This window comes from Lactuca serriola, chromosome 4 (genome assembly GCF_051521515.1).
Source record: "Lactuca serriola cultivar US96UC23 chromosome 4, Lser_US96UC23_V15, whole genome shotgun sequence".
Taxonomy (NCBI): domain Eukaryota; kingdom Viridiplantae; phylum Streptophyta; class Magnoliopsida; order Asterales; family Asteraceae; genus Lactuca; species Lactuca serriola.
Genome location: NC_136411.1, coordinates 53,645,726 through 53,660,776, shown reverse-complemented (window position 1 = coordinate 53,660,776; position 15,051 = coordinate 53,645,726). Strand labels below are relative to the sequence as shown.

Here is a 15,051-nt window from a genome sequence, read left to right as displayed (position 1 = left end):
TATGATTCATATGTTTGGGGAAAAATGAATCTTGGATTGTGAAAGAATGATCGAATGATTGAACTGTAAACGCAAAATAACTTTGTTTATAACGTGAAATCTTGAATGGATTTAAAATCGAATGATGTCGTAAAGGTATTGCTTTTGCAACGTAAAACTTACTTCTATTTTGTATAACATGAACAAAAATGGTTCAATAGATAACAACACTTCTCACACACACGACAATAAACATGAACAATAAACACACTAAAAACTACAAATTGAAAAGTAAATGTCATTAGATATCAAACAAATCTTTAGAAACAATAAAAGATTACAAGTGTTTGGGATTTTTTGTCTGAATATGACATAGTTTTATTGAATACTTACAGATTATTGGTTATAAACATAATGAGTTGAATGTAGTTTATAATATGGACATAAAGCTATAATAAAGAGAGTTTAGGTTATGTCTAAGTATGTTATGAAAAGATCAAATATTTTCATTGCTTTTTGGCATGTGTTCCTTCAAATAGTTTCATTGCTTCTTGGCATGTGTTCCTTCGTCTGCTTCGCCGTTGTTTCTATATTTCTCTCGTTTGGGACGTGGTTTTTTTGGTGTATCTGTGAAATGTAAGATGTTCATTACGTGTATGCAATAAATAATTTGCTATAAGTTGTTTTTACCTGTATTTTCCATTTGGAGGCGTTTTCCAGTTTCACATGATTTAGTAGGGGTGAGGTACTCCATAGTTGTTGTGGTTTGTTGTTCCATTGGTTTTGAAGGTGCAGTTTGTGTTTTTTTTGTTGATATTGTTGGTTGTGGTGTTTTTATGTCAATGATTGCAATGACTGTGAAACGGATACTTGTAGTGGAAGAAAGTTTTGTGCATTCTACATAGACATTCTTTGTCAACCCTTTACAACGTTCGAGTGGTTTAGGTAAAGTTTTTCTATCTTGACTGGGGAAGCCGTCTATGATTTCTTGTGTAGTCACATTTAGCAGAGTACATGTTGCTTCGTTAGACATGAAAACTATTGTGGTATTTGTATTGTCTGTGAGTACTGCTGAGATTTTATATCTATGGAAAGAGAAGTGATTTTATGTGTGATTTTTATAGATATATAAGTTATACATGGGAAAGGGAGTACTTACAAAAGTTTTGGTTCATTTATGGACCCATGGGAAACACAAAACCATCCATCACCTTTTTTGTGTGTTGATTTACCACATGTGGTACATGTAACATGGTACCATACATCTCTGAATGTGAAATCAGATAGTATGGTCTTTAAAACATATACATTGTCCTTGAACATGTTATAGATGTATGTTAGTGATTTTTATGTATGAAATAGTAGTATTAGACATAAGAAAACTTTTTACCACTATTTGAGAGAAATCTGAGCTCTTTAAGCGTTGTAATGTAGAGGTTATCACAGTTGATGATGATTTAGAGTGAAATTGGGTACCAAATCTGTATTAATGGATACTTGTTAGTGAATATATGTTGTATATATAATGTAGTTTATAGTTTGGTTAAGTATGGTTAAGATATGGTAGAAGCAGTATAACATACCTTGTAATGAGTGTGTCCGTTTTTGGTATTTTGGGATTGACGTACATGTGTGTTGCGCTGGTGCTTGTCAGTGTTAATCTTCCTGTGTAGTAAGATGGTATTTTAGCATACTGTGAAGTGAGTATTATAATAAGGGTGTTCTTATTACTTACCATTATACATAGCGGACTTGACATTGGTGAAAGCTAGTACCACCGTGTTAGAGTTCGATGTAAGGGCATTTCGATTGAATTTGTCTGGCGAATCTATGCATTCCTTCCATAAGAGTATGGTAATCTCCTCCGCACTTGAACCAGTTTTGTCATTAATAATAATTAAAGGAAATATAGTAGGTAGTATTTTTGTTTTGAAGAATATGTACTTACTTTTCATCTCTTAAAGTCATAAGCATGAAAGGTTCCTTTTTTTTTTTTGGCGATCTTTCATGTTGATGAGTACGCCTCTGAAATCTGAATGTAATGGTAAGCGTAATATTAGTGACAAATTATACTATTACAAATTTTTTGCATTAAAGTAATGATGTGTGTTGATGTTATAAACGTACCTGGATGCTCCAAGTTTTTGTCTGCTATCATTTGAAAGTGTGATCTTGGACTGAAGTGGAACCATGTTAGTGGAAGTGCATTGCAATTTGGTATTTCCTCAATTGTTGATGCTTCACCAATATTCATGTGTACTGGGTGATCGAAGACCTTTTGATATTTGTCTGGCTCAGTGCATGTATAGTCCTTAATACGATAACATCGAGATACTAGTAATGAAGTTTCTATGGATCCTTGATTTGTCTTTTGTGCAAGAAGCTGAATTGTATCTCCCTGGTCAAATAAATGTGTTAGGGTGTTTTATATATGAATTACTTTGTACAAGAGTGAATTATATATATATATATATATATATATATATATATATATCCTTACATGCTCATCAATTACGAGATACCATGTCTCGTCCTTTCTGAATTGTAGTGTCCATTTTTGCAAGACATGGACTTCAAGTGAATTTCCTGATGAGCCGAAGTGGAGGTCTGATATTCTATCCATGTTTGAGGGGATTGCTCTGCAATTAAAAAAACATTGTTAAAATAGTTTGAAAAATATGATGGTTATTTCCTACCATATATTTTAGGTATTAGATGTTTATAATAAGTATAATTGCAAAACAGGTAGAAAAGATGAGATTTTGGGTGATAGAATTATCTAGTTATTAGACGATTTGAAAATATAAACGTGGTGTAATAACCTCTTGCATATTAACTCTTGTTAACAAATCCTTGAAGACGACATTTCTGGTACAGTTGAATGGTAATGCATCTTCTTGTTGTAGCAGAATCTTTATTGAATCTGGTGAGGTAGCTCTTGACAAAGCCACATATAGTTGTCCGTGTGTGAAAACAGAGTTTGTTAGGTATAAACCTACCTTTTTAAGAGATTGGCCTTGACTTTTGTTTATAGTCATTGCGTAATACACTTTAAGAGGAAATTGTTTTCTGATAAATATAAAAGGTAGGTCAAAGGTATTATGTACAAATTTTATTCTTGGAATGTACACCCTTTTCCCAACAGATATTCCTGTTATTATGGATGCTTCAACCACATATGGTAATAATTGTGTAACAATCAAACGTGTTCCATTACAAAGACCTTCTTGTTGATTGATATTCCTCATTAGCATAACTGGAGTACTAACTTTCAAATTTAATGTATGTGAAGGAATACCAGAAAAGTGAAGATTGTTTAAATAATCTTGGGGATATAAGGTATCTAATTCTAAGCTATCATGGGTTTGTGACTTAATAGAATCATAGCTGTTGTATGCCACCCCTTGACTATTACTTTTTGATAGAATTAAAGCATTGACTTGATCAACTGTTTCATTCTTTGGACAAATAATGGCTCTAATAGATAACTCTTCAGGTGATGGATTGGAAATTATATCTTTGCCATATACAAAATGTATTAATGATTCTAATCCTTTTTCTCCTGATTCGATAAGGAAACAATGAGGTAACTGTATAATGTTTGTGCTTTCTGGATCATTGTTATCTGGTGTTCCGATATTTTCATTTCCAATATCGAGAAGCCATGAAGCAAACTGTGATATTCGATTAACATATTTATTTGAATTGACTGGTTGGGATAAACGCATATTATGATGCAATTTGATTACCGTAAAATGTGACCATAAATACGAATTGGGTAGAGTTAGGCTAATTATTTGTGATTTTATACTTTTAGGTTGAACAGGAAGAGTTTGTCGAAAGTCACCTCCTAGGAGCATTGACATCCCACCAAATAGATGGTTATCATCTTCAAGGACATTTTTAGTGATTTATCAAGAAACTCAAAGCAACGACGATCACTCATTGGAGCTTCATCCCATATGATCATAGAAGTCCTCTTTAGGAGCTCCGCTAGTTGTGTTTTTTTTTAATATTACCAGAAGACTTGTCTGTAAAGTCTATCGGAATAACAAATCTAGAATGAGCAGTACGACTTGAAGGCAACAAAAGGGATGCAATGCTTGAGGCAACAACAGCTAGTATAATCTTTCCCTGAGATCTGAAATATGAAAGTATAGTTGTCCATAAAAAGTTTTTCCTGTACCGCCAGATCCATATACAAATAATAGTAGTTGCTTTTTGTTTCGTTCAGCATCCACAACTCTTTCATAAATTGATAGTTGATCTAGATTCAATTGTGATACCATGGAAGTATTTTGAGAAATTAAGAGATTTGTATCATAATTAGTCTCTTCAAGAAGAAGACGATTTCTGAGAATGGAGAGAAAAGATGGAGATGGCATTGGCAATCCAAAGTCAGCAAGTGATTTGGAAGGTGTTGAAGCTAGTAGTGTCTTTTGAATTTCAAGAAGTATTTGTTGTTCTAGTGTATCAACACATAGAACTACATTTGGATCTGTAGAATTGGAAGTGAATGTATGGGTTATGTCATCGCCCATTTTAGGTTTTGCGGCTTCCCATTACAAAAGAGGGTTTCCTACTTCACAATACAAAAGTAGACGACAGAATAGAGAACGAAGTTCAGATGAGGTTGCCCAAGTCGATGCTTCTTCAAATGCGGTAAGCCACTCCTTATCGTCACCAGTTACCCCTAATGCTTCAGATGCATCACCAAAAGTTGAGTATGTGTTTTCATGAATGGTTCTAATGTCATAGAATGATTTACATCCTTTTTGATGGAATAGTAAAATCCTTAGATAGAATAACTCCCCAGCTGTTGGATGCACATATGCAAGTTTGCCGATGGTAGTATTTGTTGTGGTAGTCCTATGAATCCACTTCCTATCTTTGGTGTCCCAACTATATTTAGAAGGGTAATAATTGTATGTCAAGTCAATTCCTCGACCATCACGTTGATTATTTTGCAACCATTCCGTTAAAGTGGTAACACCAAAACCTGAGCTATCAATTAGAGAGCTTAATTGACTATTTTCTTTGAAAATAGTAGGTTGCATCCCCTCCAAATGGACGGCTAAGACTTGTACAGGTGGATCTCGTTCATGAATGGGGAAATTGAGGATGCACCATGCTGCTTCGTGTGGACATATATACCGACCATCAAGAAACTGATTGATTTCATTTACTGCGACTTGTATGGTAGAGGAAGTAGTAGGAGTATTTGCCTCTGATGTTTGAAGAGTGAAACGAACGCGATCAACCCCCTTTGATATGTACTTAAATAAGTACTTAATCATCATATTCCAACCACAATATTCGACATTAATGTGAGCATCGAATCGACTACATAAACGTTTATTGTATGGTACTACATAGCCGTTATCAGTTCTAATCCCACTTTGTAGGACATGATACGATCCAGCACGTCTTTTATAATGCACATAACCATTTTCATCAAAAGTTGTTAATGTGTTGAACGGTTTTGGAAATCCTTTCTTACATCTATCATCTACCATACAGGGGGCACCAATATTTAGGGAACCACAAGGACCATGTAGCATGCATGTAGTAACAGTCCTATATAGTGTTGATTCAAGTATCAAATCAGGAAGTTCAGCGGTTATGTATTTATCAATATCTGCACCTTCTTGAATTTTATAGGGTGATGTTACCCATAATAATGTATGGCAATGTGGTAAACCCCTTTTCTGGAATTCAATTGTGTAAAGATCTGTGAATAGAATATTTCATAATGATGTTATATAAGACATAAAGGAATAGAAGGCAATAAATAGGAAGAATGAAATAAGAGAAGAAAAACTTACATGCGCTAACATCTCCAAAAGTTCTGTCCTCTTTTAGGAAGTTAATGAAAGCATGAACTTTGATTTTAAAGATGTGTGCAATGATATCTGGCCTGTTTTGAATATCACGTTGACCAATAGCGTCCATATATCTTCTATACTCAGGCCATTTAACATTGCAAGTGAAAGTGATGAAATATTGTGGCTTACCATGAACCTTGCATATGGAAAGAGCGTCTTGATAGTGTTTATACATATACCTAGGTCCCCCAACGAAAGTTGTAGGTAGAAATACACGCTTTCCAATGACATGACTGTCTGAATCACCTCTGGACAAAGCGACGTAAACACCGCTGATGTACTCTATACGCAATTGTTGCTGATGGTGTTCAATAAAGTCAAGCCTAGATTGTTCAATGCAAGTATATGCATCCACTAAATATTGGTGGAAAAGACGGTGTGCACGTAAAATAAAAGAGTATGTGTGTCGATCATGAGTTTGATAACTGTAATACATATTATTTGTTAACCTTCTGTCATAGTTAATACGTAGATGCAAGCCAGGAGACCATCCTTCTTCACCGTATGGGAACAGTAATGGATACTGCAAAGGCATGTAAGTCGGATGAAGCTTACTGACACGCCGAGGTGACCCAGACTTTGAATAGACAACAATGTCATAGACAACGCCAGTAACATCATCACCACAAACTGTACAACCTAAAGTACTAGGGGCCGGTGGTCCATATCTTCTGTCAGGTACAACATTAAATAAACATACACCATATGAATCTAAATTCATTGATTGAGCTATTTCTTTCATAGTCTTAAATGTACAAACATACTCATTATGCGTGCGTAACATATGACTTAAGGATTCGGCAACTTCTGTAGACAAAAGTACTTCCCCATCATGAAAAGAACGAAGTCTATTTGCCACCTCATTTCAGTATCACACATGTACAATTGGAGAAAACGGGGTTGATGAATGTCTTGAGGATAAAAAGAGCCTATCCAGTGGTAAATCTGACCACTTACCTTAAACACATATGGTGCTCGACCTCTATTGATTGATTCGTCTTCGTTTTCACCAAAAGACGTCATAGAGAACATGGAATTATATGCTCTTATGTTACGCATGAAGTGATCATCTTCGTAGAATTGCATAAGCACATTAGGCGGACGAAGAGGGTATGGAAGAACTACATTACCCGACTTACAACATTTTGTATATTGTGGATGATTGGCTCTGGATAAATACAATACTCTCTCATGATACCAAAAATACGCCCCACAATACTCACATACACAGGTACAATTTCCACAATCATAATAAAAAGGTAATGCTGGTATCTCCACTAAAAGTGAACTCCTGCGTGAACGACGTGATTGACGGGGGACTATTGTATTGGAAGTAGAAGCCATATGTCGCCGTTTTGGAGGCATTTGAAGAAGGCTTTACTGAAATGGAAACGCAAAATTTATCGATGCTTAACATACTTTATATGTAAATGAAATGCAAATTTAGACTCAGAAAATTAATTTTTTGAAACTAACTCTTTGATTAGTAACCATTTGTTGGAGTAATTTTAACAGACATTTAGAAGAGATTAATAGGCTATTGTATGATTGTATTAATCGATAGAATCTTTGTATAGCTACTAGGTAGAGGTGAATATGAAAAGGTTATAAAGGTATTGGTTTTACAACTTTGAATAGACTTGTATTTAACGACATGAACAATAATGGATCAATAGATACCTACACTTCTCATACACATGACTATAAACATGAACAATAAACACTTTAAATACTACAAATTGAAAAGTAAATATCATTAGATATCTATATTTATAAGAGTAAACTATAAAAATGGCCTTTATGGTTTGGTTAGAATTCCGAATTTGGTCCAACTTTTAAAACCTTATAGATCACGTCCCTATTGATTCATTGTGCATATAAAAAAAACTATCTTGCCCTTTTTAACACAATTTTTCCTTTTTACCCACTTATAACTTTTTAAAAATATAATAAATACGAAAAAGACCTTACTAACTCAATTAACTTTATTAGAGAATCCATTCGTTAATTTACCATGGCTTTGTGTTTGGTTCTCTTTAAATATTGTATTCTCATCTATCTTATTAATGACGAAAATACACTTATTCTTGTTTTTCTTCAATGTCTTTTGACACACTTTCCCTTGGTTATTCTCAGTTATATTAAACAGGAGTTTGAAAAAAGACGACATATTTTCTAGAATGTTCCAAAAATTCCTTTACATTTCAACACTTTGAGGCCACATTCACAACCAAAAATAACTCAAGAAAAAGAAAAATACAAAAACCAAATGTAAATTCCATCAATGGTTCCCATAATTGGTTTTCGGAACTTCAGTCAATATTGACTGATGCAAAAACTTTTTGAAGGTATGTTTCTTTCTTCATTATTTTAAATTAATTTTAAAAAAAACTTATATTTGATGGGTTTTAGCTATAAGAACATCCTATGTGCTCATGCAAACCCTAATGCTTGGATCTAGGTTTCTCTATTGTACATGCAATTCATCCAAGACTTCAAACCCTAGATCTAGGATATGATAATCAATATAACATATAAATAAGGGTTTAGATCATACCTTGATTGTTATGTAGCAATAACAATCTCAAATCCTTCTTGTAATGACTTTAGAAAGCTTAGAGTCACAAATGTCACTCCTCTAATGGTTCACAAACACCAAGAGCAAGAGGATGAAGAAGAGAAGAGAAGGAGGCTGCCCAAAACATGTAGAAACCCTAATCAACAAGTTCCCCATGTTTTTGGGGCTTAAGGGTCCTTTAAATAGTGAGGCTATTAGGGTTATCTAACAAGGAAACCCTAATTTGGATGCTTAGGCCCTAAGCAACCCATGAACCCTTCTTTAATAAGCCTTGGACGATTTCTAATGGGTTTCCCCATAGAATTCGTCCAACCTTATTTTCTAAGGTAATCCATAGCCCAATTGCAATTATCTTATAATTACAATTCCAGTCCCTTAAGTTTAATTAATCTCTTTTAGCCACAAACTTAATTCTTATTAATTCTTGACTAATATTAATTAAACAATTTGATTTCTCCTTTAATATATTATTCTCATAATATATTAATAAATCATAATTAATCCTTTCTCTCCATAATTCATCCTATCAAGTTGCTTTGGTGAAGGCAACCCAAAAGGCCCATCCACCATCGGGTCAAGTACATACCAAAATAGTTATGGACTTAGACACTAATCCAACAATATTGTCATCTTCAATTTTTTTATTTCATTTATTTCCATATTTTCTAGGGATTGTGGTGTCATTGAAAAAATATTGCTGAAGGTAGAAATAGAATTCCATTGTGTGGTTCCACCACTCATCGAGGACATTATAGTCCATAGTAATATATATTTTTGTTAACTGTGGGATCTTCTTATGAAAGAAGTATAGTTATACCAATTTGACAAAAAATATGTAAATCTTGAGACATTATTATCTTGAACATGTGACTGCTGATTATTTTTATTGAGGCATATATATGGGACAAAAAGAGTTCCAAGGGTATTTTGGGAAGTTTTTTTTCATTGTAAAGGAGGAAGACTTTTGGATGAAAAAAGTTGCAATTAATAATATAGATGTGAAGAAATTTTGCATCAAAATTGAGAACCTAGCAAGTTTTTCCATAATTTAGTTCAAAAAGAGTTCCAGGGGCATTTTGGAAGTTTTAAGGGTTTGAAGATATTTTGCGTGTAAATTGAGAACTTTATATATGGGAGAAAAAGAGTTACAATGGTATTTTGGGAAGTTTTTTTTATTTACATACAGGAGGAAGGAAAATAACATAAAAGTTAATGTGTCCAGTTTTAATTCATCCATGGATAATTGACTTTGCATGAGCCTATTTCTTTTGAGATTAATCCATCATCAGGTTTGAGGGGATCCAAGTAGATGGAACTCCACAGAGCGAACAATATCAGTAGGCTTTACATGTGATTGTTACTCACACTATGATTTTGGGAACTTAGTCCTATATGTGTACTAAATGATTCATGGTTCCATGGTCTTCACAGAAAGGGTTCTTAAAATAGAAAACATATATGCTAAAAACTATGCTATACGATTAAAATGACATTAAGTTGTATTTTTTGTTTCCTAAAATAGGAGTGAGCGGCTTTGTTTAACAAAAACAGAAGGAACATCAATTATAAAGTAAATCAAGATCTATTAGAAACAATTTTAGACATACCGAAGTGTAAACAATTACACAGGCATTTGGTTGCTGATGTAGTTGGTGATAGAAATCGACTCCTGATTCTTGGACGGGATGTTGATAGTTAAACCCAAAAAGTCGGAGACATCGCTCAAAAACACAGAAGGATTAGAAAGAGGGGAAATTGAACCAAAATCATAAGGAAATTGAAAGAACCAACAACATACCGAACTTTCTCACACAGGCTGAGTTTTTGTGGTGGTTTGATGGCAGACTTGGTTGTTGACACAAATCGAATCCTGATTGTTGAATGGAAATCGTCGATTGTCAAACCCAAACAATCCTGATTGTTGAATGGAAATCGTCGATTGTCAAACCCAAACACTCAGATACATCGCTCCTAAACACAAAACGATTAGAAAGAGGAGAAATTGAAGAAATTTAATTATGTAATTGAAAGAACTGATAACATACCGAAATTCCTCACTAAACAGGGTAGCACAGGAGGTTGTTACTGCGAAATCGGATTGCTTTCTTGTTGGATGAAATCGTATTCCTCTATTTTGGATGAGAAATTGTTGGGATACTCAAATGATCATAGTCTCGAATTCTTACAGGAGAAGTCGCTGGGAGATTTCGAGACGATTGAAGAAGAAAGGGGAGAGCAATTTACAAATTCATATTCGTTGTTTTTGTGAGAATGATGAAATTGTAGTTCTGTATTTTGTGAGAAGGAAGAAATTGTATTTCTATACAAAGTGACGTGGTGAAAGTAAAAAAATTTAGAAGTTTACTGTTCCCATACGTGTTAGGATTTAATATATGTATATAATGGTGAAGAAGAATTAAAATTAAAATTGGTTGTTGTGAGGATTTTGTTCGAAAGGCTGAGGAATTGATGTTATGAGTAACGAATGGTTCAGGTTATTGATTGTAACGCCCGGGTTTCAGGGCTAAGCATTTTTGTCAATGTAATAGTCTAGGTCAACTCTTGTAACACTTTTTGAAGTAATAAAGATGAAATATTTGAGTATTATGTGAATTATGTGTGTTTATGTGTTTATTATTTAATTATAAGTGTATAATTAATAAATAATAAAAATAAGCGTCAAAATTAAAGTATGAGATAATCCCGATATCTCTACATAAAGTTGTAGAATATGTCTCAAGGTTTCCATACATATAAAGAACGCCGAAATCCGAGTTATAACGAAGAAGTTATGACTCATCGAAGTTTTACGGCAAAACCGGCACGGCACCGGGAAGCGTAAATAGTGAATTTATGATAGAGTGAGATTTAGCCTTATAAATCTAAACAAAAGTTGTAGAATATGTTAAACTAAGAACGTCGATAAAAAGAACGCCCAAATCTGACTTCGTATGAGGAAGTTATGATTTTTCTAAGATTCGGCTTAGCAGTGCACGGCTCGAAACTCGAATTTTTGTTCGAGCGGTTTTTTGCTTATGCGACCTAAATGAGAGTTGAAGATCTCATTAATAGGAACTCAACGGTAAAAAGATGGACGAAAACGGAGTTCGTATGAAGGAGTTATGAATTCTTCGCGGTCATTTAACAGTCTAAACGCCTCTTACTGTTAAATTTGAGATCGGTCGAGAATTAGCCGACGGAGTCTAAATGAAAGTTGTAGATCTTGTTTTTACCTACGCGTGGAAAAAAAGAACATCGAAAACGGAGCTCGTATGCGAAAGTTACGGGGTTTAGAAGTTGGCAAAGTGCTGCTGCAAAAGGGGTGACGTGGCTGAATATGAGCCAAGGCTTTCTCCCCAAGGAAAGTCATCAGATGATGACACGTGGCACTGACTCGGCGAGTCAGTGAACCGACTCGGCGAGTCCATCAGGATTTCACCCTATAAATAGAAGTGTCGGGTTCTCTCATTTCTCACACCTTTCCCCACTTCTTTCTCTCTCTACACTCTCTCTCTAGCCTATCCTAACCCCCCTAAAGCCTAGGTAAACCCCCTAGCACCCGAAGGAAGCCCCGAGGCTCCCGGAGTCCCGAGAAAAGAGCCTTTCGGCTCGGGAACGCTGCTCCAGCGAAGCCCGGTTTTCGAGAAAACCCGCTGTAAGTGAGCTATACCTACCCTAACTTTAGTTTAGCTTATGTTTTAATATAGTAACGTTATTAGGAACTTATAATAAGTACTTAGGCTATTATTATGGGTTATATAAGTATCGTTTAACGCTTATATAATAATAATAATAGCTAGACTATTAATTAATCGCGGTTATCGTTAGACTAAACCCTAGTGGTATTGGTACTAGGTTTTATCGAAGGAATATCGTTTTGAGAGTATCGAAGCGCTGTCCGAGTGCTGAGTCACCACCTTTCAGGTGAGTGCATAGTTACTTTCAGCTTACACATAGATATGAAGTATTTTATAAATTACGTGCTATGTGTGCATATTATCTGATTACTTGCTATCTATGCTGGATGAACGTTGTTATACATGTTTTCAATGATTTAAACTGTATATGTATTTTATATCTACGAAAATGTTGGGGTAAAACATGAGTAGATGTAATAGGTGATATGTGATATAAGGATGAGAGGTCTCGATGTTGATGTTGTTGTTTCTGTCATCTAGCGGAGTATGGATGACGACCACGGACTCTTCTAGACAGTCCAGTGGAACACTAGCAGGCTCGCAACCTGTAGGTGTTTGTGAACGATGTGTTCACCGGTGTACTCCATCCCCCACATGGTTGCCTTTAGGACATTTATTGCCGAGGAATCCCCTTAGCAGTAGTGTCCGTCCCGATGATGATCCTTAGGCTAGGTCCCTTATGATAGGTGTTTAGGGACGTAAAGTGAGGATAATGGGAACGGGTAATCGGGTTATTGTTGATTGATGAAATTAATAAACTTATTTATTGTGGGTTGAAAACCCTATGTGCTCACCAGGCTCCCAAGCCTGACCCACTCAGTTTTATGTATTACAGGTAGTGGGGCATGAGCATAGGTGTGATGTTTTGGACGAGGGATTACGGATATAGGCCTGTAGATATGAAATAATGTAGTAAGGCTTATATTGTACTGTTTATGCTTTTGATCTGTACGAACATGACATCCCGAGTCTTTTAATGAAATACATTTCTATGGAAATGCTTTTGATAAATCTTTATCATATTTTTGTTTTGGGACAAATTCCGCAACACTTTCATTTAAAATGTAACTCTGATTTTTAAACAAAGCATAAACAAACCGGTCTTTTCTGGCCGTGATTTTGGGGATGTCACAGCTGGTATCAGAGCATTAGTTTAAGTGAACTAGGAATTTGTAGGATTTCTAGACTTAAACTTAGAATGCTAAGCGATGATTGTGAGGTGTGAGCACTAGCCTATTTTAGGAATTGTGCCTAAAATGCTTTTATGTGCTAAATGCTTTGTGCATAATATGCTGTTAATTTTTCGGATCTATGGTCTGTTGCCGATCGGATCTGGAAACCTTATGTGTTTAGGATTCTAAACGTACGACTACGATATTAGAACTAACATGTAAACGTTTCGGAGTGATAAGGACGATTTAAACGTCTATCCTAAATAAAGGTCTAAATTCACCTTATTCGGTGTATAGATCAAGATGGCAAGGACCCGTAGCGGAAACGTGAACGCAAATGGAGATAGGAACCAACCCCCAGTGGTTCAGCAAATACCTGTTGTAGAAGAAGTTGCACCTGAACCAGTCACGATGGCCGGAGTGCAAGCGATGATCCAGGCTATGTTGGATCGTCAAATGGAGGAAACCAGACGTTTGCTCCAGCAAAATCGAGAGGAAGAGACTATTCAGATCGAACAGCCCGAGTTGAACGAAGGGCAGACTGAGGAGGGAAACTATAGTGGGACTGTTGGTCAAGCCAACCCACCGATATTTAGGCAAAACCACCAGGATGGAGGAAATGACGGACGTGGATGCAAATACAAGGATTTCATGGCATCCAAGCCACCGAGTCTATCTGGAAGCCCGACACCGGTGGAAGTCATGAACTGGATCTCTGAAATGGAGATGATGTTTGAGAGTTGCGAGTGTAGCAACAGGCAGAAGACCGCTCTCGCGGTTCCTTTGTTGAAATCTGGAGTACTAAGCTGGTGGAAGCTACTAGCTGACTCAATGCCCAAAGGTGAAGCAAGCAAGATGTCGTGGGAGGATTTTCTGGTACAGTTGAAGATGCAATACTGCTCTGAGCAGGATCTTCTGGAAATCAACAATGAATTCCAGAATCTGAAGAAGGGAAGACTGAGCGTTACTGAATACGCTGCAAGCTTTACTGAGAAAATGAAGCTTGTTCCTCACCTCGTCCCAACTGAACTCTCCAAGGTTAACAAATTTGCCCTCGGATTACCAGCGGACTTCGGTCCAATGGTCAAGCAAACTACCACTCTGAAAGCCGCCGTCTGGGTTGCTAAGAATGTGGAGACCCAGATACGAGAGAAGGGTCTGGAGAGAGCGGAAGTGGGAGAGAAAAGGAAATTTGACGGATCCTCAAGGTCCGGTAAGAAGGGTAGATTCTCGAAGCCTGGTTCGAGAGGAGGAGGATCAGAAGCGAAGTGGTGTGACAAGTGCAAGAAGAAGCACTCTAGGAAGTGTGACGGAGGGGTCACTTGTTACAAATGCGGAAAGCCTAGGCACTACGCCAATGAATGCACCCTCAACCAGAAGGCCTGTTATGGGTGCAATGAAGAAGGGCACATTTTGAAGGACTGCCCGAAGAAGAAGGAGACAGGAAGACCCAACATACCACCGAAGCCAAAGGCGAGAGCCTTCCAGATGACGCTCGAGGCTGCAAAGGAGGCAGCAGACGTCGCTTCAGGTACCTTTCTTGTAAATGGTTTGCCTGCAAATATACTATTTGATTCCGGAGCCAACTACTCCTTTGTGTCGCATAAATTTGGTGGGAAATTAGCATTGCCTGTAGAAAAACTTGATAATGCCCTGATTGTGGAAGTTGCCAGTGGCAAATTCGTACCTGTTAGTAATCGTATTAGGAACATCGTCATTGACCTAAACGAAAACGAATT

The 15,051-nt window shown here is 36.2% G+C and overlaps 3 protein-coding genes and 1 long non-coding RNA gene across 5 annotated transcripts; 1 reads left to right on the top strand and 3 right to left on the bottom strand.

The window, feature by feature from the left end:
- Window positions 1-334: 334 nt before the first annotated feature.
- Window positions 335-10,700, bottom strand: LOC145101586 (uncharacterized). Of its 2 annotated transcripts, XM_079038812.1 has the most exons (11): window positions 10,488-10,700; window positions 10,050-10,413; window positions 2,480-2,618; window positions 2,107-2,377; window positions 1,928-2,011; window positions 1,715-1,848; window positions 1,563-1,644; window positions 1,370-1,460; window positions 1,139-1,293; window positions 670-1,064; window positions 335-606 (listed from the first exon to the last, which is right to left on the bottom strand). In XM_079038812.1, the coding sequence occupies exons 4-11, from the start codon at window positions 2,169-2,171 to the stop codon at window positions 521-523; spliced, it is 1,092 nt and encodes a 363-aa protein (XP_078894938.1). In that variant the 5' UTR covers window positions 2,172-2,377; window positions 2,480-2,618; window positions 10,050-10,413; window positions 10,488-10,700; the 3' UTR covers window positions 335-520. The 2 variants fall into 2 exon arrangements, with proteins under 2 accessions (XP_078894938.1, XP_078894939.1); XM_079038813.1 differs by lacking the exons at window positions 10,050-10,413; window positions 10,488-10,700 and adding an exon at window positions 2,802-4,146.
- Window positions 2,595-4,520, bottom strand: LOC145098379 (uncharacterized). The gene is made up of 3 exons (XM_079036009.1): window positions 4,266-4,520; window positions 2,802-3,653; window positions 2,595-2,618 (listed from the first exon to the last, which is right to left on the bottom strand). The coding sequence occupies exons 1-3, from the start codon at window positions 4,518-4,520 to the stop codon at window positions 2,595-2,597; spliced, it is 1,131 nt and encodes a 376-aa protein (XP_078892135.1).
- On the bottom strand, window positions 4,542-6,887 carry LOC145098378 (uncharacterized). The gene is made up of 3 exons (XM_079036008.1): window positions 6,822-6,887; window positions 5,805-6,723; window positions 4,542-5,710 (listed from the first exon to the last, which is right to left on the bottom strand). Exons 1-3 carry the CDS (start codon window positions 6,885-6,887, stop codon window positions 4,542-4,544), a joined length of 2,154 nt encoding a protein of 717 aa, XP_078892134.1.
- Window positions 10,701-11,938: 1,238 nt separating the features above from the next.
- LOC145100127 (uncharacterized) lies at window positions 11,939-13,096 on the top strand. Its single transcript, XR_013704842.1, has 3 exons — window positions 11,939-12,097; window positions 12,298-12,366; window positions 12,976-13,096. It is a non-coding gene; the product is annotated as an uncharacterized LOC145100127 (long non-coding RNA).
- The last annotated feature ends 1,955 nt before the right edge of the window (window positions 13,097-15,051 follow it).